The 26,908-nt window shown below is 51.9% G+C and overlaps 1 protein-coding gene across 4 annotated transcripts in view; it reads right to left on the reverse strand.

Moving 5' to 3' along the window:
* Nucleotides 1–26,908, reverse strand: part of CNTFR (ciliary neurotrophic factor receptor) — a 212,000-nt gene that overhangs the window by 61,853 nt on the left and 123,239 nt on the right. For 3 of the 4 annotated variants that reach the window (XM_075739638.1, XM_075739640.1, XM_075739639.1), the window contains one exon: nt 25,689–25,770. The exons of the other annotated variant lie outside the window; for it this stretch is intronic. In XM_075739638.1, coding sequence (XP_075595753.1) covers nt 25,689–25,770 — 82 coding nt within the window. The remainder of the gene's footprint in view (nt 1–25,688; nt 25,771–26,908) is intronic. 4 annotated transcript variants of the gene reach the window in all.

The following is a 26,908-nucleotide window of genomic DNA, read 5'->3' on the forward strand; positions in this document are numbered from 1 at the left end:
AGGGGAGAACATCTAAGCTGAGATGTCTGTGTGAGGAATGGTAGCTGGAATGGGCCCAGATAAACAGGCAGAAAGGCAGAAGTGTGGAAGATGGATGGGTGGATGGATGAATGAATGCATGTGATCGCAGACAGACGGACAGATGGCTGGATGGGCACAGATGGGATGGAGGGAAGCGTATGAAGATGAAAGGATGGATGACTATGCAAGTGGATGGATGGATGGGCATATATGAGGATGCAGAGACGTGTAAGAGGATGGAGGCATAAGCATAAAAGCAGCTCGCTGGCTGCATATGTGGATGGAGGGATGGATGGACAGATGGGTGCGTAGGTGGAGGGAGGGGGGAGGGATGGAAGGACAAATGAGTGTCAGTGGGGTTGAGTGGATGGTTGGCTGTTTGGATGGCTGTGGAGATGGATGGAAGGACGGACGGATGGATGGATGGACAGATGACTAGGCAGATGGGTGGATGGATAGATACAGATAACAGAGTTCAGAGTCCTAGCATCTTACTCAAGTTCTCCTCTAATTTCTTCTACTGCATAAAGTAAAGACATTTTCTCTTCCCCTTTCCTGCTGGCCTACAAAAGGCCATTGATGCTCCTGGTCTTACACTTGGGAATCTGTTTGGCAGAGGCACTGAGGACGCTGCACCATCCACCAGCCTTGCACGGAGAAAGGCTAATTGCAGCGATGGGCCCACAGACCTGCCTGCCTTGCCTGGCTCCTGCCAGCCCAGTGTCTAGCCCCAGGGAAGGTCTGAGAGTGGGGGAAAGTGCTGGGGTGCCCAGCTCTGCTTCTCAGGACTGTGGCTGAGAGATTGTCTGTAGCTGGCGGCAGCAGGACTAAGCTGGGAAGGGGAAAAAGGCACCTTGAATTATTTCCTATTTGTCCTTAAACACAGTGCAAACATGTTGGCATTCATCCAGAAGGGCTGAGGGAGCCATTCCTGGAAGACAGGTCTTTGAAAGCAATGCTCCTTTCCAAGGCAATGATTTAAGGCCCCTGACAAAGGAGAAACCCAAAGCACAGCTTCGCAGGAGGCATTTCTCCCAGCCAGGTTTGCTGAGGCTCTTACTGGAGCCGAGCCAGGTCCCCACATCCCTCCTGCCCCATGCCAGCCGTGGGAGTCCCACACAACCGCACCACCATGTGAACACATGGCAGCCCCACTGGCAGGGGTCACCTCTCTTTGGGAAGGGGCACCATGGGCACAGCCGTCCCACATCCCCCCACCACGCTGGAGCAGCCCTGTTTTCTGCTGCCGACACCAGTTCTGCTTTAGGATGGGGATGGGCAAGGGTAAGCAGAGCTTTTACTGGGAGCCCCTTTCCTGCAGGCTGGGTCTGGGCAGGACCCTCCCACCCAGCCCACCCAGAGCCTCACGGCTCCCTCAAGCAGGGAGAGGACAGAGGTCTGTCCACCCTCCCGGTCATCACGTCATTGGTAACACATGGGATCAATGGCCTGTGCTGCAGGGCCAGCCCTGCTGGATGGACATCAACTGGTGGCATGGGCAGAATGAGGCCAACAGCTGCAGCTCAGGAAGTTCGGGCTGGACATGGAGGAAAATTTATTCTCCAGGAGGGTGGTGCAGCACTGGGACAGGCACCCCCAGTGAGGGGCAAATCTCCATCCTTGGAGGCTGTCAAGGCTCTGTTGACAAAGCCATGGCTGATCTGGTCTGCTGTTGAGGATGGTCCTTTTCTGAGTGGGACACTGGACTAGACACCTCCAAAGATCCCTTCCCACCAACACTGCTATGATCACTGGCTAGAAGTGATACCTAGAGATGCTGCTCTGCCCCTACACCATCCTGCTTTTCCAAAGTATGGCTCCTTTTTGGGTTGGGTGACAGCATGAAGGTGAAGCATACATGATGGAGAGGTTGTGATGCTGCATTCCAACCAGCAACATGCTTCTGAGCATCTAACCACATCAAGGGTCACATCCTCTGCCACAGCACAGCACGCCAGCACAGGCACAGCATGGCTTATGACAAAGTCCCAGAGCTGAAGAGGAGCTGTGGTGATGCATAACAAGGGCAGAAATTATGGCTTTACTCACAGCCCTGAAAAGCTGCAATGGAGGGAAGATGCGAGCCACCCATGGGACAGACAGACACAGGTCCCAGTGGTGGACCTAGGGCAGCTTGGTGAATTGAGCTGTGAGCTGCTTTGCTGTCCTCCTAGGGATGACAAGTGACAACTTAATGGTACGATCTCTGCAACTGCAACACAACAGGGACCCGTGGGACAGCAGTCCAGCAGAGAGACATGGTGGGAAGATGAGACAAAGTGGCTGAGATGTGGGGTTTTGATGCTTCCCAAGCCCATCCTGCTCAGCTGGAGATCCTCAACAGAAATATCATCCTCATTTTCCTTCTTAATGAATCATGACCTGCATCGAGACTGCAAGGGCAACAACACAGGGAAATCCTGCAAACCCGAGGGCTGAGGAGCAAAACTCCTCTTGGGACCCTTCATCTCCAATAGCTTCTCTCCCTCTCTTCCCACCGAGGCTCCCACCCTGCCAGCATGGGCAGCTGCCAGGACAAGCGTGCTGCTGGCCACTGTGCTGTGCAGCGTTTGTGAAACTACACCACGGATGTGGCCCCAGGGGTCTGTGCCCAGACACCCAAGGGGTCTTTTGAACAGCGAGCAGAGGAAGTGGAGAAGATGTTTTTCATTCCCGGCGCCAGCACTCACCGCAGCCCCTCAATGGGGCTCTTTGTGCCAGGGCACGTTGCAAGCCAACCTCCAGCACGCACATGTGGGGGCCAAAACCGCCCTCACTGCCACAGCGATTTGCAGGCAGACTGGGCCAACTGTTCCCTCCGGAGCCCTCTGCTCAAATGCACCGTGGGGTTGTGGGTGGCATAAGCAGAGAGCGAGCAAAAGGGAGGCACTTGCAGCATTTCAGGGGACAGACACAAGCACTCTTCTCCTTTGCATGATGCACAGTCTCTGGCTCTGCCCCTCTTTTGCAGATGGGGAAACTGAGGCAGCAAGAAAGGCTTCCTGCTTCCCCCGACAGGACATAAGAGCACTTCTGCAGAGAATTACATAGGTGCCTTTGGACAGAGAGGCCTTCACACCACTCAGTTAGCCTTTGTACCTCCCTACCACAACTAAGCAACTAGCCATGAATAATTATCTTAGCAGCTAATTAGCTCTCTGTGTATGTATTCATCAATTATATATTTAATATTTACACAGTGCTGAGGCTATGCCTAGAGCTTTCCAAGTGAGAAACCGGTGAGGTCTCGTACCCTGCAACTTTCTGCAGTAAATGAGATGATTAAGCCCACAGGAGATGAGTGGGGACCCTCGGAGGGCGAGAAGGGTGAGAGAAAAGAGCCTGGCCAGTGCAGGGAGGGAAGGAGGCGAGTGCTGATCCCCACCTTGGCTGGCCACTGCTGCAAGTGCCACAAGCACCTCTGCTCAGCTCCGTCCCAGGCTGCTCTGCCTCCTCACAGTGATGTCTCATGTGTCGGTGCCCAGGGAGGAGGTGGGTTGGCCATGACCCCTCATCTTTCCTGCATGGAGACGGACATTCCTGGCCATTAGGTCTGGGTCTCACAGACTGGTGGCACAACCCTGTGGCTTCTCTCCTGCTCCATCACCTGTGAAGGCCAGTATGAGCATCACTGAGTATGCCCAAGGGATGCTGGTGGCTCTGCTTCCATCTGCAGCTTCACAGCCCTGAGGTCTGTCCTTCCTGAGATGAAACAGCCTCTGCAACTGGAGGGGGTTTCCTGACACTAGCTTCCCAAAGCACAGCCCATCCTTAATCTCCTCACATCTATTCCCTCCGGTGCTGCTTGGTCTTTGCACAGCTTTTGTTGCCAGCAGAAACCTTCCCTTCAAGGAGAAGGAATTTCATGCTTGAGGCAGTTCTTACACGAGTGATTTAAAACTAGATACATCTTTGTAAGGAAACAGGCATAATTAAGTGTCATCGATGTAGCCAAAGATATAGACGGTTGCAAGTTAATTTTGTCCATTAATGAAGAATTGCAGCAAGCAGAGCCCGCATTTGTTGCTCTACTTTGGTAAATCTCTGGAGTCAGCAGCTTTGCTCTCTTGACAAGAAAAAATAATTAGCAAGAAACTTTAATTAAGAGATAACAGATGGGTGCTAACGGACTTGTACTCAATCACTTCACGATAGCCTGTAAGCAGACCTCAGTTTACTTCAGGGGTGTTGTAAAGGAGGCACTTTGTCCCTCCAGCATGTTCGGCTCAGGGTAAGCTCCAGGGCAGGAGACCCTCTTCTCTCAGCCCGGACATGACCACAAAATGTCCTCCCGTGATGGTCAGCAAAGCCCTGCTACCCCTGAAGACGCTCTCCTCCAGCTTTGCTGCAGCCTGACCTCCCACCACTGCTCTGCAGCTGAGCACGCCTCCTTCTGCAGCTACACCCCAAATCCAGCTGGCAATATTCCTCATCAGGTTAAAATGGCCTTCATGGTCCTTCTAGCTGCAAAAAGCTGATGCATCTTCCATGAAACAATGCAATTATCTACTGGGACTTTCTGAGGATGAAGGAACACTTTTGCAATCAAAAATGTCATTGTCACAAATGATAATTCATGTCACAGGCTCCCTCCTCAACCTGATATTCCAGCAGCCGGGAGGTGTGATACCTGCTCTGCTACTGGCTTGGCATGCTGTCCCCAAGACCGAGCTCCAGGTGGCACAGTCGAGATGGTGGCACTTGTGTGGCTGGTGCATGGGGACCCAGAGGGCTACGCAGTGGCAGAGCATAAGCACACTCCTGTGGAGAAAACACAGCGCTAAACCCAGCGGGAAACCGCAGAACAGAGACCCACTGCTGGAAGCAGAAGCAAGACAAGCTCGCAGCAGAAGCGAGGGCCAAGTCCGTGCTGCAGCACTGGCTCAGCCCCAAGGGATGCGGCAGCTCCCTGTGCCTTGTGGGCTGCGGTCCCACGCTGAGCCCTGGCTGGGAGACATGGTAGCAGGACGGGGGAAGCTGCCTTAGTAGACGAGTAACTTCAGTGTCATTCTTCTGCTTGTATCACGAGACATCAGAACGGCTGAACCAAGCACTTGGGCCCATCTGAGCAGGATCTCACCAGGGCAGAGGGCTCCCTCCCCATGCCAGGACAGGATGGCTATGTCTGTGTCTTGTACTGGTCTTGGTGTATCTTCAGAAGGCCCACAACAGAGCCTCTCCTGCAGCTTTTTGGACCTGCCAAACCACATCAGCCCGGAGCATCATGCTGGCAGTGCTCCTCGCTGCAAGCCAGGAGGGCTCCATGTCAGGGGTAGCCTTGTTTCCCCACGTGCCATCACACCCATCTCTTGTACAGCAGTGTGCTGCCCTGACACCAACTCATCCCCAGCCACAGGGGACAATCAAACTTGGGAACAGCAACCAAGTCCATCCTGCCTCAGTAATAGTGTCTCTTCAGCCATGCACGTGTAGGAGACCCCAAAGAAGCTGCCTTTTCCCATGGCTTCTGGGTAGGACTGGGCTCTGCCAGAGGATGCTAATGCTGATGTGTACCCTTCTGCAGTGGTCACATACTTCATTTTGTGTTGCCATATGCAGGACCAGGAGAAGATGTGCCTCTGCTGCTGCTTCTGCTTTTCTGTCTCAGCTGCTCTGCAGCACAGAAGTCTGGATACTGTTGGGCTGGTGATCTTGGCTTTTTTGTTTTTCCACAAGACTTTGCTCTTGCATTCCAAGAGGGGACCTGAACTCATGTGTTGATCTGTTTCCCAGCAGGAGGTCTTGGCAAGACCTTCACTTGGATGTTCTAGCTCTTCTGGTTCAAAAAAGCCTGGGACTCCAAGTGCTCTCCTTGCTGGGACAGGCTGAACTATGACACCATTTTCACCCTAAGGCAAAGGGAAAGCTGGATGGGACCTTGCCCGCTCAGCCTCCTTGCAAAGTCAACTTGAGATGACCCGTCCTGAGGAAGAGTAGTCGCAGTAGCAAAACAGCAACTCCTCCAGTCCCCTGCATCTACATCGTGGCTGCCCCAGCACGTGGGGCTATACGATATGGAGGGCAAGGTGTTGGAGGACCAGAGGGAGATGAATGGCACTAATGGGAACCAGCACACAGCAGAAAAATCCCACTGGTATCCTCCAAACCAGACGCACTTGAGCCTTCACCCTTTGCTGCCAGGTGACTGGTGTTAGCACCACAGCTGAATTAAAGACTTGTTTTCTGGTCCTGCTTTTTCATGCAGACAGGACAAATAACTCCAGGCCACAAAAGAGTGCTTAGATCAGGCTTTTCAACACCATTTAAGGGGAAATCAATACGATTCAGAATTAGGTGCCCAAATCACAGCCGTAAACACAAGAAAAACTCATTGTGGTCCAGCAACAGTGTGAAGACATCTGTATTTACTGAGCTTTGGGGAGGGTGGGCAGCGCTGGATAGAGACATCAAGGCACCTCGCATCCCACTGACCACAACCTGCCTTTTAAGCCCAGTGCACAGCGCACACTTCCCCATCACTGTTTGCCAAAGCCCACGTGCCCATCCTCAAATAACAGCCTCCCTTCATGCGAATACACCGGGGGCGACCTCTATTTGTTCACATAACAACCCGGCTCCCGCTTCACCCCGCTCAAGGCTGCAGATTAGCATCAGGCATTGTGCAATATTTTTTTTATTAGCACAGAATTATGGAAGTCGGAGGCGTAAAAGACCTGTTGGGTCCTACTCAGTCCATCCTCCTTCTGCCAAGACAGTATTGGTCCCTGCAGCATATTTACTATTTCTCCGGTCTAATTTTACATACTGTACAATCTGTGCAGTGCCAAGTTACGATCCCTGTGTGAGAAGCAGAGCTCTCAATTTCCAGGCTCTTGGGTGTGTAAAATCACAACCGCGATGTTAAATTAACTTTTTTTTCCCTTGCATTTAATCATTTAATAGCTCTAAAATTCAGCCCCTCAGGCTCTTTCTGTCTGTCTGTTGGCTTGCGTTTTGCCTGCTGTAGGCCAGTGGCTTGTCGCTTACAGATGTAACGCTCACACCCCTGGGTGGATCGGCAGCAGCTGGGCTTGAAGCTGGGACCGTTGCAACTAAACACATGAACTTCTGCAGCCCGAGGATGGAAAAACTACTTCACTTTCTTTACCACAGGTACAGGAGGTTCACCCTCCTTATGACCCAGCCCCAGCAAGGAGGAGGTACAGGGCAGACTGCACACAGGGCCAGGACTCAAAGACATCACCCAGGTTGGATTTAGAAATCAAAGCAGGGGCGCAACCTGCAGCACCGAGACACGGGGGGACAGGGCAGCACCAAAGTACTCCCAGTGGTGTCCTCTGCTGAGGAACTCCCAACAGAAACACCAATACTTTTTCCTCCATCCATATATCCACCAGAGGTTAGACCCCATAACTTGTTTCTTTGCAAGAGAGGGATTTGTTCCCCCTGCACCAACACCAAAACTTTTCTTTGTGTGTGCGGCTATGGGATAGCGGAAGAACTGAGCTGCTGCCAGCACAGCACAGCACAGCACAGCAAAGCAAACAGAGGGTGGGAAGAATAGGTGCTGATAAAATGGGAAGCCTATCTCCAAGTAATTTTTTTATTTTTTGCACTCAGTCACAATCATTCACTTCTCCAAGTAACACTTGCACTTCTGGAGCCTGGTGATGATTTCAAAGCAATATTAATAATAATGCAACCATCTACTCTGCCCATCAGGGGCTGTATTAACAATTAAGCCAAGGCCTTGGGATTTGCCTTGGTAATAATGAGATATTACACTTGCATTTCATGGCTTCCACTCTGAAAGATCCTCAAGCAAAGCCAAGCCTGGAAACGATCACCAGTGCGTGCTGAGCCGTGGCACAGCTGCGGAGCTGCAACCTGACAGACACACAAGAGCATCCACTAGGTGCAAGCATCTCCGGGGTGAAAGATGGCAACATATCAGACCCATGGCACACTGGAAAGAGCATTACTTCCACCAGAGAAATCAATATAAATCCCTAAGTGTAGCTAAAGGAGCGTTGCACCACAGGATCCCAGGACAGAAGTCCTGGATGTCAATCAGAGCTTGGAAGCAGGCTCCAGCCAGGGGATGAGTGAGGCTGGGTTTCTGCTTATGGGCTGGAAGGTGTATCTGGGCCATGGATGACATGACTGCAGGACCGTGGTCCCCAAGTAGTTTCTGAGCAACTCACAGAGCATGTCTACAGGACAGCAGGAGACTGCAAGCACACAATGCTTTGGGGCATACGGACAGAGGCCTTGCCTGCCTTGTGCAGATGCACACACATATCCCTACAAAGCACAATGCAGAAGCTCATGCAGTGATCGTACCACCTCTGAAAAGAAAGCCTTAAGATGAGGATAGTAAGCTGGGAGCTCTCAGCTGGGTTTCCTGTTCCTGGCAGCAGCAGAGTGCTTTCAGAGGAGGGTGCATGCAGCTCCCCAGAGGGTTGTGAACTAAGCCATCTCCTCCCTGGTCCTGCTCCCTTGTTGGTACCTTGACACACCGCTGTCCAGCACCCTTTCCAAAACCTCTGAAGAACATGCCCTTCATTAAGCAGCTGAGCATTTCCAAGCAGCCTCCATCGGCTGGCTGGTGGCAGAGGTCCCCAGGTTCATCATGCAGAGCCTGAAACAACCGTGTCACAATTCCTATTTGATGCTGGCTGCCTCTCCGTTTCTGGAAACACCTCCTCCTCCTCTTGCTCATCTACCCACCACTATTCCCCCTCTGTACCGCTTTTATTGCCATCCCTCTGACTAAACCCCCAAAAGCAGAGAGCAGATCTGCTTTCAGGCTCTGAGAAATGGGAGCTCAGCCTGCCTTTGAGAGCATCTCCTAACCTCCAATTACTGATGCTGCTGTTTCTGAGAGCCCTCAAGTTGGTGGTTTGTTTTTTTTTCTTTCCTGTGTTGGGGATGATGAGCAAATAAATGTTAGTTCAGGAGCAGACATTCATTCAGTATGATTTGAACTAATTGCCCATTATTTCCTAAATTTCAACACTTAAAAGCTTTGAGTCTTATTGCGAAACAACAGCTAAAAGGCCAGTTATGTTCATTGACTGAAATACAAATAAACGTGCCCAGGTCTCTAGAGAACTCTTTGGTTTGAAGCAGAAGATCTTAGGGAAGCATATTTTCTGAAAGTAAGGTTATACAGAAGCTCACCACATCCAGAGCTCCAGCTATCTGAAGGCACTACTGAATTACAACTATTATTAGCACAAGAGATACTTGAATTCTGGAATTTCTGTAAAACGTTTTGAATTCAGGTTCTGAAGCATTTAAAGGACTTGAGAAAATATCTTTGGCTCAAAGTCAGCAAAGCACTTAGGCAAGTCCTTAACTTTCAGCATGTGTTTAAGTACCTTGCTGACTTGGGGCTTTTAACTCCAGCAAAAAGAAAGCAAAGAGGAAAGAAAAGCCAAAGAAAAAAGTTCTGGTGTGTGTGGAAATCTCCAGACAAGCTGAAATAATATGGGAATCTCTTCTGGAAAGTAAGAAAACAAAAAAATAATAGTGGCTTACTTTAAAATTAAACACTAGAGAAAGCTTTCTGGAGTGGGGAGAAAGACTCCCAGAACAAATGGAGTATTTCAATATAGTCTAATGCCGGCTTCACCCTCCTGCCTCTTCAGCATGTTGAAATTATTTATTGCTTAAAAAAAAAAAAAAACCAACCCCAAAACCTGCTTTCCCCTCCCACTTCCAGACTAAGTGTGATGGGAGAGAGAAAAATCTTGGCTTCAGTAGTGAAAAAACATCTCTGAAATGAGTCGGCTGTGAGAGGCTGTCTCCATCAGGAGGGAGGAAGAGGAGAAGGGATGAGGGAGTGAATGGTAGTAAGGAGGAGCAGGAAATTGCCCACAGGCAGGAGCCTGCAAACAACCGCACACACTGCCTGCGGGACAGGGGAATACGAGAAAGTCCATAAGGAGAGAAAATCAGTACAAATCTATGCAAACACGCACGGAAAGCAGCTACAGGCAGCAAGCAGCTCTTCCCCTGCTTCCATCTTGAGGTCACAAATAGAAAACAAACTTAAGCAGAGCAAAAAGAGGATGCTCTGCAGCCCACCCAGGGAGCACGGCTGCCAGCCCAGAGGAGATGGTGACAAGGAAAGTGTCTGCTGGCACAGGGATGGGCGAGAGGAGATGCCCCAGCTCCTCCAGGCTCTGGGACTCGCAGTCCTCCGCGGCCCCTGAACATACATGGGATGTGTGGTCGGGCATGGCCAGGGCAGGCTCAGGATGCCATGGAGTTGGAAATGCTGCTCTGGCCTCATCAGGGCAAAAGCTCAAACTTCCAAAAATTCTTTACTGAAGAGAAAAAAAGAAAAAAAAAAGAAAAAAGAAAAAACAGGAAAAAAAAGAACATGGTTCTTTCCTTCAGAAGGAAGCCAAAGGGTTTCATGTCTTTTAGGTTTTTATCAAAACCACCCCACTGTGTTGTACTAAAGGCTTTGCAACACTTTTTTTTGGGGGGGGAGGGGGTGTCAATTTAAAGTGAAGAAACTAACCATTTCTGAAAAATACCAGAAAGACATACTGCAGCCCTTCCCCTCGTCCCGCACTTCCCCCCCCCCCCCCGCCCCAACAGAGAAATATGATTTGTAAAACATTCGGATGTTGATGGGACTTCCAACAGAAAATGGCTCCCCCGAGGATTTTCCCCATCAGCATTGCTCAGGACAGATTGGCAGCAAGCGCTTTGCTTCCTGACGGAGATGCCCCTCACGGGAAGCGCAGGGTCCCAGCGCAGGGGATGGAGGCGGCTCTTCCCCAGCACTCGCAGTGCCGCGCTGCCTGCAGCCCCCCAGGGACGGGCACTCTGTCACCCCACTGCTCTGTGCCGACACCCAGCAAGAGGCAGCTCTTTTCTTAATGAGCTGACAACTCGAACAGATGAGACAAACCAGGGGAGCATTGTTCTCGCCATCTTACAGAGTGAGCTGAAGTCCCCAGAGCAGATTAAATGACTGGCCTAAGGGTGCAGAAGTTGTTTGCATCAGAGCTAGGCTCCGATTTTCCTCCTTCCCTGTGATCCTCTGGCACCTGGTACATTGACTCCAGGGTTTGGCTGGGTCCTCCTGGCCTTGCTGAAATACAAACAATCAAAGCACAGAATTCATTTGAGCTGGTGTCTTTTTATCTGTTTTGAACCCTTCTACGTTCCCCAGGATGCCAGCACTCGGACATTGCAGTGGTGGCTTGTGGGGCTATGAGATGGCTGCTGCGGGGTACACGGGTGACTTCCTCTGAAGAAGCAAAGTGAAAAGCCTTCCATAAATACCGGTTATGCTAAAAAACTCCTCAGGGCTAAGCAAGTTATGAAAAATGGCCCAAACTCACCAGAGGAAGGAAAACACAATTAAATCACCTAAGAGTCTGTATCCACTAATCCCTCACACTACCTGGCTTGACTGGAATGTCTCTGCCTGCTGACCCCCACCTTCCACCCCTCTTCCAGCCCTGGCATTCCTTTTCCCAGCATCCTGGCAGGGCAGCCATGCACATGTGTTGTGTGGGAGAGAAAGCCCACCAGCGGCTGGGGGTCCCAGCACACAGTCACAGCCCGACTGGGACCCCCTGGCAATGGGCTGTGCAAGGAACAGCTTGGAAGCTGCTGGCCCAGGCTACACCACAAATTAAAAATGCTCAACATTTGCAGGACAGTTCAATATTCACCAGGCTGGGAGACATCATGCAACGTGTTAAAACAGCTGCAACATCCTCTGGTCCTATCTTCACTCTTGGTGTCTCTCGCTATGAGGTCTTCACTCTAGAGCTGTAGTTTAGGGCAGGATGAAGGATGTAAGAGCATTTAATCTGCTTACCTAAATAATGAAATTTTCCTTCTGGGTTTATATCCCAAAGTCCTTCCCATAGATCAATAGAAGGATGCCCAAAGCCATGTCTCTGTAGCTGCCAAGAACGTAATTGCAGAAATATAGAGAAAGAAATGCATCACGGATGCAAAAGCGCATGAACTCACATTGCTCAGCAGAAAAGACTTGCCCAGATTATGGAGGGAGATGGACAACTTCACATGGAGGGGAAGTCCACCATCACAGAGAAAGGCTGACCGCAGGGTATCTTGCTCAGATACAACAAGAGGAGGTAGGCATCTCCATTCTCAAGTGACTGATCCACAACCCCCTCCCAAATTTCTTGGGGTATAAGACACATTTCCACCTCCTAAATAGTTCTTCTGGGTGGCCCAGGGGTTGCAAGGCTGCTGCTGCACTCAGATGGGAAGAACTGGGAGCAAAGGGAGCACAGGAAGGTCCCACACTTTAACAGTTGAATCTCCAGTGGGCTAATGGACCCCATGCTGACCCTGCTGCAATGCAGGAGACATGAGCAGCACCTTTGCTAAGGCTAAGTCAAGCTAATCCAATATCAAGAATCAGAAAAAAATATGAAAAAAACCCAACCCTGCAAAAATGTATAAATAAATGTTTCTTTTAAAATGACAGCTTCCGAAGCCCCATGTCATTACTATTCTCCCAGGAGTTTCCTTTCTGTCACCCATGCTGCCATCACAGCAGCTATGTAACTTTTGAAGAGCGCTGACTGGAAGTGTGAAAACAGCCGCAGTGATTATATTGCAACACTTCACTGCTTCCCTGAGCTGCAGCTCCCTCCTCCACTGTTGGAAGTGAAGTACGATCAATGCTAATTAATTAAGGGCCAGAACCTGCCAGCCATGGTCACGCTGAGTTCAGTGCTGTTTCTTGAATATTCAGAGCTCACTCTCCATAAAAGTGAGGATCAGTCTCCAGCAACTTGGGTTGAAAACAACAGAAATTCTCCTTGCAAGCCAGGAGGGATGGATAGACATGTCCATCTGAGGTCTGACGGCTGGAGGAGTCACCTGCACAGGGGTAGACCCAGTGCACATGGCTGTAAATCAGCACCATTGTCACGATGGGAAGGGCAGTAAGGCAGCTTGAAGGCATCCCTAAAGACTCTCTGCCAACAGGAACCACAGAGCTCGCAGAGCTATTACACCTGACCAAGGCCAAGAGGAGGATGCTTGCAATGGGTCCAGCAAGAGAATACAAGCATCCTCCAAGAACAAGGAGGAGCAACACCCCTTCTCTTAGCACCCAAAGGGCTGTGCCCTGCGATGCTGGAAGAGGGCAAGGCAAGGGCTGGGTGTTACTGGGCCAAGCTGGAGAGGCTCCCCAAGGGCAAAGGAGGCAGAGAAGAGTCCTAGTAAAGTGTATGGACTTCCAGGTGGAGTGCCAGTGGGAATGGTGCTGCAGCTCACTAGCAAATGAGCCTGTGGCCATTGGCAACTTCCACGGTTCCTTCCCCTGCCAAGGGGCTTGTGTGATGAGAGCTAGAAGGTACCAGTGGGGACCTGAGCTCCTGAGCTGCCCTTCCCCTATGCCACACAGCAGGGATCCTCACCCAAAGGAAAAAAAAGAGACAAACACAAGGCCCTGTGCTATGCACTACAAAGGTAAAACTAATTTTCAAGTCTGCTGAGCATAGGAACTTGGATGTGACCACCAGGCAGGCACCTTGCTCATCCCAGGTAATGCTACTTCTCTGCCCAACAGCAGGAGTCCTGTAGGGCTCAGCAGCCCCTTCCCACTCCTGAGCAGCGTCACTGGGTTTTCTGCTTTGCTTCAAGCCTCTTCAGTTGTCGCAGCAGCTGGCACAGGTTGTGGCAGGTCTCCAGGCTCCCAATTATGAGCTCCACTCCAGACGTGGAGTCTTCCCATGGGAAGCCACAGGGAGGGGAGTAGACGGACAGACATGAGCTTCTGGATTTAATGCACTCTCTCTCCCGTGTGCCTCAGTTTCTCACTTGCACAGCATGCTCTCAGCTGGAGCAACCACACCACAGTGCAGGCAAGCCGCAGACGCAGCAGAGTCCGACCTGCCAGGGCTTGTGGCTTGGCTGGAGTCAGAGGCTCTCTGTGACTCATCCTACAAAGTCTCAAGTTCACGGCTACGGCTGGAGACTCCCCTCGGAAACGCTCTATGCTTGGCTTACCGACCCCCTGGGAGCGGGTTTGCGCGTAAACAATGCGGATGGTGAGCAGAGCTTGCCTGCCTGATTGCAGAAGATCTGTACTAGGATGGATGCATGGACATGGGGCTACCAGGACAAGCCCCCAGCAGCAAAGTCTGTGCACATAGTCTGCATGATGCAGGTTTGCACCAGTCGCTGCTGTTGTGAGCCTGCCTTCCTGCTGCTCACAACAGGATGGGACCCTGCTCCCCCTCTGTAGCTCTGTTACCCTGGTGAAGGGTGCTCAGCAACTTCCTTGGCTTTATTTCAGTTTGGATCCTGCAGGCAGCAGGTGCGGCCCCCTGCGAGCAGCACAGACCGGCAGAGGGGACCTCTCTCCAGAGAGCAGAAGCGCACTTCGGCATAGCAAAACATGCATCCCCCCCACAGCTCTCTGCCAGCAGAGCTGTGCTATCCAGCAGCACGCCCAACACCTGGACATTAGAAATACATGCACACATATGCACACCTCATTACACCTTAGGAAATTCAGCAGGAATCAAGCAAGACACGCTACATGCTGCAGCTCTGCTTTAGGTTGTACATCCCAGTCAGCTCCTCAGTGTGATGGCGCCAGCTTTCTTCTGCCTACAAAGCATACAACTCTTGGCTGGCAGAAGTTCTCCAGGCTTCTAGCCTTGCAGGTCAATGTTTTTCAGCATCGGCTCTGCAGACCTCTGGCTGCTTTGCAATACTCCAGAGCAGATAACTAAGAAGAGCCTGGCTACTGGTACATGGCTTAAATCTCCTAATGTGGATCTGCACTAGGGCAAACACTTCAGGCTTTGCAAGCTGAAGAAACTAGGAAGGTCAAGTGTGTTGAACCTGGGATGAGGGATAACGCATGGCTCTGCCAGCTGTTTACACCCTATGGCAAGTCTCTGCCCCATCCACAGCAAATTTTGCACTGGGAGGTGGATGTGTCTTGCCAGACACTCACCCTGCACACAGGTGCATACAACTGTGCAAGGAAAAGTTTTTAGCCCTTTCCCCTTGTCTCCTGAGTGCAGACATGGACATGGGGCTACCAGGACAAGCCCCCAGCAGCAGAGTCTGTGCACATAGTCTGCATGACGCAGGTTTGCACCGGTGCTGCTGTTGTGAGCCTGCCTTCCTGCTGCTCACAACAGACAACTTATCTCCTGAATGGAGACAAAGGTTGTTTTATCCTCATGCTGTGAATCACATACACAAAGCCCCTTCCCCACCAGCCTCTCCAGTATGGTACTAAGCAAAGGAAGGCAGTGCAGTGAGGCTCCAGATTCCTCAGCTTCAATTAGTGCCTGGTGGCAGCTAAGCCTAAGTAACAATCTTTCCCGGCAAATTTTACACCAAGAGATCAATGGTGCATACGCTGGACTAATACCTCTGTAACCCCTCCTGCCTCCATCACCGTTGATTGCTTTGTGGTTTCACTTCACTTCTCCACCTGATTGGCCTTCCTGGAGCACTCATTACAAGGTGACATGCATCGCTTTTCCCCTCTGTAACGAGCCTGCCACAGCCCCTCCTTAATCCTTCTTCTCCTTTTCCTTTTAATATGCCACAATTATATTGGCTTCTCTGCATGGATCCACTCCATTTAGTACTGCCCAAGACTGCTTATCCTGAAAGATGCTCTTTTCATCCACAGGACAGACTGCAGACCTTGCAAGTTGTTCTTCTGTTTATTTTTTACACTCCAGCATCTTCCACTCGGATTAGGAATTGGGGTATTAGGCATTTCCCTTTGCACAGAAGCACAGTGTCTGCCCAGAGAAACTGAACCCCCCAAAGACTTCGATAATAAAGGTTTGTGCATGTTGTGTCCCAGCATCTGCTCTCCTGAGCATGCTTCCTTTGCCCTGTTCCCACCCCAGCAAAATCCTCTCCCCAGGAAGCAGAGATGATGATGTTTGGGCTCAATGTCTTGCTGTGGCTGTACTCGCATTATCCAGGGCTTTTCTTGCTCACAGACGTGTCGCGGGTGGCCTGAAGACAGCAGCGAGTGACTCACTCCATGCCCAACACCCCTGATGGATGTACAGGACCTGAATGTCTCAGCCCCAGCCCTGCCTGCCCTTTTGGTCCCAGGGTCTGCTGCACACAGCCCTTCTGACATGCTCCAGGATGATTTGTAGCACCCTCTGTTAAGGTCGTGGGCTCCTGCAAGTGGTGCCCAGAGCTGCCCCCAGAGCTGCAGCACTTTGCTCTTTCAGCCTGACCGGAGATTGGCTTTGCAGTCCCAGGGCAGCCTGTGATCCAGGACTTCAGTCACTGGAAACCCTTCAAACGGGATAAATAATGAGTGGCACCTTCAGTCCAAGTTCAGTTGGACACATGTCTCTGATCAGGCTGGCGGGGACCAGGCGGCTTTGGAAATGTGAGATGGCTGGCTCCTGGGACGGCCACGTGTGACTTCCAAGGCGAGACCTTACCAAGCTTTTGGAGGCTAATTGAAGCTAAACCCCTGAAGCACTAAAGGTTTCCACTACAACTGTCACTGTTTTTTGAGAACTTCCATTTCTGGAAGGCTTTGAGAATGTACGAACAGGCACAAAGAAATGAAAGACATAACCCACAGATGAGGATTGCTTCCTACCTCGCCAAAAGGAGCTCAGTGCTAGGACAGGACACGGTCCTTCTTCAGTAGCCAGAGCTCATGTAAAGAGCAAAGCCCATGGCTACTCCCAGATGCTGGGCTACGCCTCAGCTCTCTGGGTGTGAAAATCTGTGCAAATGAGATTTTGGCTTTGACCAGCCTTTGGGGGCTCCCAGCTGCTATGGCAATGCCTCAATTTACAACCAAGCATCAGCAGAGGAAGCAATGCTCCTGCTCCACACAGCGGGACAATGCCATCCCAAGAAGGAAATTACCTTTATCCAAACCATTCCTCCCAGCCTCTCCTCATTGAGCAGGGCTTGCCCAGCAGCAGGTTTCAGCAAGGATTTGTTGGGAAGGAACCATCTGGCTTATGCAGATGCTCCACAAACCGGGTGCTGTTCCCCATCCCACGCTGTCCCCTCTGCACATCCCCACCAGCAGGTCCTGCCTCCTGCCTGTGGGTTGTGGCAGCTGTGCCCACGTCAGCAGTAAGTACCAGGGCTTAATCCTGGACTGAATGCTCTCCATCCAAAGCTTGTCTGGGTGGACTACAAGCTCCATTTCTCCTCCTTCAATGCTTGTCGATATGTTTAATGAAGTCTAAGAGACTACTGAGACATGGTTTTCTTGCCACTGGCAGAACTAATGAATCCTGGCAGACTGTGATCCTCCTGGCAGTTTCTTCTTCTCACCACAGATGTGAACTATTTTCACCAATTTTGTGGGATCACAGGCTTGTCCAAAATCTGCCAGATCCACACTCTTACCCTCTAGTTATGTTTCCTTTCCTTTCCTTTCCTCTCCTCTCCTCTCCTCTCCTCTCCTCTCCTCTCCTCTCCTCTCCTCTCCTCTCCTCTCCTCTCCTCTCCTCTCCTCTCCTCTCCTCTCCTCTCCTCTCCTCTCCTCTCCTCTCCTTTCCTTTCCATTTTAATTTTTTTATTCTTTTACAGCTTTGTGATCTGTTCAGTACGCAGGACCTGCAACTGATGGAAGGGTTTGTATTTTTGTTAGTATCACAGATATTGCCAACTAGATTTCCTTCTAGGCTCTGAGATGGTTCATGTGGGCCTGGGCACAGATCCTCATTTTACTCCAGAACCTCATCTCCACCAGCTCCATTTCAAATAACTTCTTCCATTCCCAGAAAGGGGTAAATCCAGTGCAAGTGCCTCCAGACAGACTTGTATAACAAAAGCAGGCTGCTTCTTTGCAATGTCCTTTGCATGCCTCCAAACTTTGGTAACTTGCAAAGAGCACATCTTCAAAGACATGAAGCCACCAAGCTGTGCTCCCTCTCACCTAAGTGCCAGTCCCTTTATTTTTCTTCCTGTCCTTTTCCTTTCTCCCCCACCTGCACTTTAAGAGCATCTCCTCATGCATCCAACAGTGCTTTGCACAATGGGACATCAATCTCATGCTGACGTGCGGCTATTTTCCAAGCAGAGACCCTAGGCGAGAGCTATGAGCTCTCCACTCCATGTCTGACAGGCATAAGCCACGGTCCTGCAGCACACCCCAATAAGACAAGCCACCCCCCTCCTTGCACCAGTGACTTTCTGCACTGCAAAATTAACAGACACTGTGTGGAAACCAACCCTCTCGATTCCCCAGCTCCCAGGCAGGAGAAGCGAGCCTGTGATACACTTCCCGTGGGACTATCCTGCATTGCCAGCTGGACCCCCGGGGGATGCTCGGCTCTGGGACCTGTGGGGTGACGAGGCAGTGGGCAAGGAAACACAGGCACTAAAAATAGGCTGTCTGCGGTAGGGGCTGACCACATTTATTAGCAAGCCTGTGCTCTGTCTGACCACAAGGTCAGCCTCCGAGAGCTTGCCCATAATTCACTCTGTGTCTGGGCAGGAAATCTACTTGAGCTCAGAGGGATGTCCAGTAATAGAAAAAGATGTTCCAGGACCTGGGGCTATTTTTGCTGTTTTCTTTTACTTTGCAGACAGGGAACATTTGAGGAGATGCATCTTGTGCTGAAAAGAAAAAAAAAAAAGCCAGGTGCTCTGGGACAGATGAGGGGCAGGGGGGAGAAAAGCTGGGAGTGTGGAAGTTTGTGCCTGTTTGGGTCTGGGGTTCTTCTTACCAGACAGACTCACCTTCACCCTGCAGGGCAGGGAAGCAGTAGGGAAAGATCAGAGCAGCAAGGGGGACCCCAGACCTTGACGGGCTCTTAAAACACCCTAACAGCATACAACAGAGTTTAATCGCAGGATTGCAGCTGGGGTGTTGTTGCAGGTGCTGTCTCTGCTGCTTCCCTACAGTTGTGGGCTGGCAGGGAAGATGGGGAGACAATGAGGAAACCACCACAGTAACGAATGCCCAGGGATGGAGGTAACAGACCTTTGCAAAGGCATCAGAAGGACACGAGTTTCATGCAACCTGAGCTACAGCCAGGTTGTACCTCTGGCCAACATGGGGTGGGCTAGCACGTCAACCCCCAGCAGATGCAGCAGCCCCACTGGAATGACGCTGGTCCTCAGCAGACAGCCATGAGCTTGGGCTAGCATAGCCCCGGGAAGCAATTAGCAAGGCAAAGGAGGCAAAGAGCGGATGCCTGCCCTTGAACGGCAGCCTTCAGAATGATTTAAGCAGGCTCTGTCTCGCAGAAAAGCTTGAATCCTAATCGCTGCACGTCAGCCCCGGCGCTGGAGCCTTCATGTGAGGGGTAAAGTGTCCCTGGGGAGTCAGGCTGACTCACCCACCGGTTGCCTACAGAAGTGAGGTGATTACTGGGGTGCCCAGAAGTGCAGGCAGCACTGCTCTGCCGGGGTGCTGCCATCCAGGGGTGTCCACACCTTTGGCAATACCTTCCCTCATTGCCACAGTGCTTCTGCCTTTCCCCTCTTGCAGCTCCAAGGCAGGAGCATCCATCTACTCATGACATGCCATGGGACCGAGGTCTTCCAGATACAGCTGTCTCCTTCAGCAGATTGTGAGAACAGCACCGTGAACTGAGCTCATTTAGCCTGAGGGCAGGCTGAGCTAAGCCCCCTGATTTTGAATCTGCTGAGCAAAGCCTGATAACATCTTTCCAATGCCAAGACATGTCCTTTTATTGACCCAGCACCACGCCTTAGTTCATGCTCTCCAAGCTCTCCATGAAGCAAATCTGAAGAGCATTTTGACTTTGAGAAGGCTTGCAAAGAGTGAGGGATGCAGGGGCAGGTACACCAAACCTTGCTTTCTAACCAGAGAGAGGTCCTGAAAACGCTCCAAAACCAGCTCACACACTGAACAGGGCTGCTGTTTGGAGCAAGGCTGCTATTTCATTCAGGTGGATAATGAGAGCATCCTGAGTTATAACAGGAAGGATTAAAAAATGTAATTGCTAATGGGAAATTAATTGTTAATGGGGAATCATCATTGCAGGAGGGTGTTCCCAGTGTGGCCCCGCAGGGATCTGTTCTTGGCCAATTGCTAATCACCCGTCTTATCAATTATCTTGAAGGCAACATAAAACTGTTGCTGGCAAAGTTTGCCAGTGACACAAAGGCTGATGTATATAATGGAAAGGACGAGTCCATTGCATGCAGAGCTCTGGCGCAGTTAATATACCTTGTCGAGAGCACGTGTTTCACACAGCCAAACACAAGTCCATTCATCTCCAGTGGAGGAATGTAGGTCAGGCTCACAGAAGGCTGGGCTGTGTCCTGGGGAGGACAACGCTGATAAGGCCTTGGCAGGAGCCACGCAGAGGTGAAGTGCCAGTGTGCTGTGATGAAAGCTAAACTTGGCCTGAGACGCAAGGAGGTGTCACGGGAGGTGGGAAGGTGCTATGTAATGAGGAGACAGAGCTTTCTCCTGCACTGGCCCCAGCCTGAGTGTGGAACAAGGCTCTGTGGGAAGGACATACCATCTCCAGCCTCCCAGTCGGCTGCTCAGCATACACACACGGTCCCTTTGACCTTGCCTTCCCCAGAAAATGCCTGTGCCTGGGCAATTATAAAAATTCCAAAACACTCTGTTGCACACGCATCTTGCCCTGGGGAATGGGTTGAAAAACGAACAACACATGACAGATGTTAGTCATGTTGCTTAATGAATGACTGAAAGGCACTCTAGGAGAGGAGAGGAGAGGAGAGGAGAGGAGAGGAGAGGAGAGGAGAGGAGAGGAGAGGAGAGGAGAGGAGAGGAGAGAAGAGAAGAGAAGAGAAGAGAAGAGAAGAGAAGAGAAGAGAAGAGAAGAGAAGAGAAGAGAAGAGAAGAGAAGAGAAGAGAAGAGAAGAGAAGAGAAGAGAAGAGAAGAGAAGAGAAGAGAAGAGAAGAGAAGAGAAGAGAAGAGAAGAGAAGAGAAGAGAAGAGAAGAGACCTTCTGTATGCGTATTTGGAGAGACTACTCCTGCAGTGCTGCCTTAGGTAGGCAGCAAAAAATCAGCACCAAAACCTACTCAGATGTCTACAAATAAACCACATGTTCCTCTGTGAATCTACAAACCATCTCCTAGAAAGAAACCCCAGGGAACACCCCCAAAAGCAAAGCCACTAATTTGTGGCAGGCTGATGCATGGGATGACTGATGCAAGAAGAGGAAGGGTCTAGAAAGAGCTGGTCACATCCCCGTCAGCCAACAAATGCCACACAGAGAAGGCTGGACAATGTGGGGACGGGAGAGAGGAGCATATCTACAGCTGGTTTCTCTTCGAAAAACCAATTTGCATGGCTTTGCTGTGCATTTTGAAGGCTGTTTACTGGCCCAGGCTTTGTCTCAGCTGAAATGTGGGCAGCATTTCTAACGAGGCCCATGCAAACCGGAGCTCCCGGGAGGCTTTGCAGCAGAACCGATTGCAAAAGATTAGCGCCAGAGCTTAAGAGAGCAAGAGAGAAGGGAAAATAATGAAACAAAATCTCTCTTTCTTTTCCTCGGTTGAGGAATGATGGGGGCTAATTGCTTACTGCTGGTGAGAAAGAGAGGCGATAGCAGCTTCTGCGCCCATCAATAAATTAACCCCGGCCTGTGGCATCTGAAACGCATTCATTTCCAGAGATGTTTATCTCTTTGTCTCCTCTCCTGGGTGAAAACATAATTATTGTTTAAACATGAGTTAATTCAGCAAGGTGAGGATCAATAAAGCAGAATTACTCTTCTTTTAAAAGCAGAGAAATCTCAATCTGGGACAGATGTGGACATAACTCTGGCAGAGCTGATGGATGGGGAAGATGCTTTGGTCATGGCAGGAGCTCTTGCTGAGCTCCTTCTTCCCAGGACCGCTGGGAGCAGCTAAGTCCAGCCACGGGCAGTCATGGCAATGAATACAAAGAGCTGAAATCACCCATGCACGTACACTTTATGGCCTGACATGCAGTTAGGCATCTCCACCATCGTTTCTGTGCTCTGCTGAGCTTTCCCGATCACCTTCCTCTACTCTGAAATAAATCGGCAGCAACCACTGCCTGGAGAAGCAAACTCAGGAAGGAAAACTGAGCTACCCATGATAATGGGGCAGGCACTGGGCTTTCCTGTATGGTATTCAGCCAGTTCTACCTCCTCTGTCCCCTCCTATTTCTCCTTGCAGCTTCTGTCCATGCCTCTGTGGTGGCTGGGAGCTCTGCAGTTGGGGACAGCCCCACGGCTGACCCGGGCAATGCCTGCTTCTGGAGGCTGGCTGTCCCCCATCTGGCAGCCCCATCTGAAGCTGGTTTACTTTAAGTGCTTATCCATGCACCAGGGGCACATCCCTGGACCACTTCCTCAGTGAGTCCAGCTGGAAGGCCAAACACCACCCTACACCAACCTATTCTGGCAGCTAATCCCTGCAAGCTTCATCTCTTTTTTCCCTGCTTCCAATTTTACCCAGTGCATTGCCTGTTCCTTTGCTAAACTGAAGGGCATCGAAGTAGCTGTTCTAAAGGACCCTGGTGCCAGATGCCCCTGCTGGGCTGGGAACGAGCGTGCATTCGATGCAGCAGCACCAAGTGAAAGCAATCATCTCACCCATGCCAAGCACGTTGCCGGGGCCTGCCAGAGACACCCAGCGTGAGGGGCTGAGCAGTGCGGGGTGATCGCTTTAGCAGCAATAGGATTAGCTCTGAGATCACTGTGCAACTCTGGGCCGGTGGCAGTGCTGGTGGCTCCAGCAGCATCCACGGTCCAACCCGGCAGCCCCAAAACACCAGAACCAAAGACCCCATGGTGGGGATGGGCTGCGAGCAATCCCCGTTTGATGGCTTGAGCTATTCTGGGGATGAAGGCACAACCTGAGAAATCAGGGATGTTTCTCCTGCAGGGTGGCACCTTCTGCCCACAGCCAGGCATTCTGTCCTACTCCCATGCCTCCCCTCTGGGGTGACACAAGGGGCTGTGCTGGGGCAGAGCCCCTCATGAACACCCTCTTTCACTGCCTCTCTGCCCTTCCCTGCAGCAGGACACCCAAAACTCACTGCCCAAGCCAGCGCATTAGTGCCACTCTCTGAGCATCCCCCTGGGGCTACCCTGAGCGATGGCTCAGTGCCCACCCCCATGGGTAGCTGGAATCAGCGATGCCCCGCAGGTTGATGCAGGTGTATATAACATTAGCAACCTGCCACGGATGCAAAGCAAGGGAGCTCTGCAAACAGGGTTGGGAGTACTCAAATCTGCTGACCTCAGAGCCTCCCTACTCCCCCTCCTAACCTTAGGGAGCATCCTGGGCTCCCGCATCCCAGACAAACACACCCTTTGCTCTGCCAGCTCCAAGGATAAGGACCAATGGTGAGCAGCAGAGGGGTTAATGCATGAGCAGCCTTATCTCCACCAAGCCCGACACTGCTTTTATTAATTCATGTGGCACTTTGCAGGACGCTCCAGTAATCACCAGGGTGCACGTGAGAGCCAGGAGCGGGTGGCCGGCCGCGCTGCGCCATGCTCATGCTCACTTAACAGCTTGTCACATCCTCCTCACTCAAGTATTCAGTGCTAATGCATCTCTTAAAGTGCTTCATGAGCTATTAAAGTCGAGCATGCCTCAAGTGCATGATAAATGGACTACGCCAGCATCTTCCCCACCACTCCACCCAGTCCCTGCCACCAGTGGGATTAATCCATCCTCCCACCTCATTTCCACTCTGCTTTCCCAGCCCAAGTGCCTGGCTGGAGGGGGATGAGCCCTGGGGTGTGGTGGTGAGGGGAGGCTGCACCAGGGCAGGGAGTGAGCTCTAGGTGGGGGGGATGGAGCACACCCGAGTCTCCGATGTGGGGCAGGTGCTCCCCGACTTCACCTGCATGTGTGCAGCCTCTCCAAGCCAGGCACACCAGGGCGAGCAGGGGACCTGTTGCTCCAAAGCCCCTCCCCTGAGCATCACCTCCGTGTTTCCAAGACGTGCCCAGGAGGGACACACGGTGCCTCTGGGGAACAGATTGAGGACAGTCCTGGAAGTGCCCTTCTAGTCTTCCTGCAGCTTTTATACCCAATTTCCCCCTTCTTTCCCTTTTATGTTCCCCAGGGCAGAGCAGCCTCTTTGGCTCCTGCAGATGGGGACAGCCCTGCCTCAGTCCATGCACCCCGTTCAGGCACTTGTTGATGCACTCAGGTCTCAGCAGCTCCAGTTTCGAGCTGCCCCCCACCAGACAACTCCCTCCTGGATGCAGCCAGACAAGGGAAGGAGCAGGGACACAGTGATGGGGAGGCTACACTGCCAAATCCCTGAATTCTGCTGGATCATGGAGCAGAAGGTGACAGTCGTTGCAGCTCGCCTGGCCAGGGGCCTCACCCGGGGCTGTGCTCTCTGCGCCAGCGTGCTGCTGTCAGCCGCAAAATGTGTGGCCCTGGCCAGTGCTGGTGGGGAGCAGGGTTTGCTTCTCTGTCTAGACAACACATTTAAAATGTGTGTAACCCTGAAGTACCTGGCACTTTTGTGTTTTGTGCATCTCCTTGTGCGACAGGTCTGGGCCACCGTCCCCACAGCACAGAGGGAAGCAGCATGGTGCATCCAAAGGATGCTCTGGCAGCTTTGATGTTGGGTCCTTCAAGGCTTTCCAGGCAGTGGTCCTGCAAGCACAGCAGGACCAAGCAGCACTGCTTCTCCGCAGAAAGCATCGCACCACCACGAGCAGCACACAGCTCAGCACCCAAATGCTTCGAGCAGGTGCCCTGGGAAGGTGCTGGAAATGCTCCTGCAACACCACCCAGCAAACTTCCACTTTGTCCAGAGACCGGCTCTGTCCCCATGTGATGGGGACATGCTGCCAAACTCCAGCTGCTTTGTGTCCAAGCTGGCAGCTTCCAGCAATGTAAACCCGCCCAGCTGGACTTAGGGGAGCTCTGTGGGGCACTCTGGCTGGGATCCTCAATCCCACAGAGCCCATGGATGCACAGATATCCTTAATGGAGTTAATCAGCAAAATTCCCCTCTATAATCCACCGAAAGCAACTACAGCCAGACTGACTGCCAGGAAAGCCAGTGAATTTTGGAGGTCCTCCATTTTGTCCCATTTTCGCAGGGCTGCCATAGATGACCCCACAGCGGGATCCAACTGTCCCCCCCAAAAGCCCTCCTGCTCCTGCCTACACCGGGAATCATGTGGTGTTCTCCAGCTCCCAATGCCACCAGTGACTCTAAAATGTAACTTCTCTAAAGCCATCACTAAGGTAAACCTTGAACCCTCTGCCAACCTGGAAAGGGGCAAGCTAGTGGTGGGCACAGATGTGTGGTGGCAATGGGGACAAAATCACGCCAAGGAGGAGAGAGCATCCATCATGGCCATGGGGTAGGGTGTCAGTGCTTGGGGCTGTCAGGCTGCTGCTTCTTCCCACCTGCTCATCCCTTCATGGGTTGCACAGGGCAGCATCCAGAAAAGGCGGGGTGAAGGGATGGGAAGCGGTGCCTGGTTGTAGGGGCACCCTGGGACACACAGGGGTGTGGGCAGGGCGAGGGGCACCTGCGGGTGCTGGGGGGATGCGGAACATCCAAACCCCACAGCGGTGGGCAGGAGGGGATGCATGTCTCACAGAGAGGAGAAAAGTGATAACATCCAGAAAAGTAGTATCAGGCAAGCCCGGAGACTGCGCTCGGCTTGCCCCAGGAGAGGGGTCAGAGGAGGCGGCATTCACATTTTTCAGGACCCCCAAGGTGGGAGAGGTGTGAGGAGACTCACCCAGCTGGCTGTGTCTCTGGGCGTACACCACCACCACTGTGGCGAGCACCACGCAGCAGGCTGACAGGACCAGGTTAGCCATCTGTGGAAGCAAACACAGGCAGAAGCAGTCAGGGTTTGCCCCCAGGAGACCTCACACGTAGTATGCCGAGAGCTGGTCCCTCCTGGGCAGCTGAAGGGTGCAAGGAGATGGCCACGAAGTGACACTTCATCTCAGGGAACTCACTGCAAAACAAGGTGCTTTGCTGGTGCATGCTTCATCACTCAATAGCCTGTGGCACTTTCCATGGGAGCTGCCAGCACAAACAGGTGCCTGGAGGAGACGATACGCCTTACACCAATGCTGCATTTTCCTCATCTTATTGGCAACCTTTCGCTTAAGAAAGTCCAATCCTGGTGCTGGTCTCTCCTTAGCAGCTGCAGCATCACCCTAGGAGCAGACACCGCCTGCAAGTGTCTCTGCATTTTTGAAGAGATGGGAGCACAGCCAGGCACTTCACAGCAGCAGCTGGTGCTTAGGATGTGCAAAATGCAGTGCATCTCGCCCTAGCACTGAGCACTGTGCTGTCTGCCAGCCTGATGCCACAGCAGCAGCATTTCTGGGCATGCCAGGGACAATGCAACCCTCATCCATGTCTTTGTAGTGACTGACGGGTGCAGCATGTTGCCTCAGCCACCTCCCATCGACGCCCTGATGGGCCATGGTCGGCCCCCATCTCTCTGGGCTGGGAGAGCGGCAGAGGCTGCTCCGTCCCAGTGAGCCATGCACGGGATGCTGGGGTGCAGGGAGGTGTGGAGGGGGGGGCACAGCTAAGAAGGCGGGGAGGTGGGGACAAGCTGGGCTTTAGGAACAAGCAGGGAACATCATCCTTGAACCAATGAGCCTCCCCAGCAGTGGACAAATGGCAGCAACAACTGCAAGGATGCCCCATGCAGCTCTGCCAGGCTTGGAGGTGCCCAAGCTCTCCTCTTCTTGCAACCAGGGCTGGTAGAGGAGACCAGAGCCAGGAGGGAGATGCCGAGGACAGCAACAAGGATGCTGGCCCACCCGCCAGGAGGTGAACAGTACCATGCGTGAAATGCAAATTACACCTTCAAAACCATTTAAATCTTTCTAGTCTCCAGCACTGTATCAGTGACGTGCAGAGGATTGCCTTTTAATCTAGAGCATGAGCATGGGCTCCTTAGCCAGATGGCATTCATTTAAACCTAAATAAAGG

This window comes from Balearica regulorum, chromosome Z (assembly GCF_011004875.1).
Source record: "Balearica regulorum gibbericeps isolate bBalReg1 chromosome Z, bBalReg1.pri, whole genome shotgun sequence".
In the NCBI taxonomy this organism is placed as follows: domain Eukaryota; kingdom Metazoa; phylum Chordata; class Aves; order Gruiformes; family Gruidae; genus Balearica; species Balearica regulorum.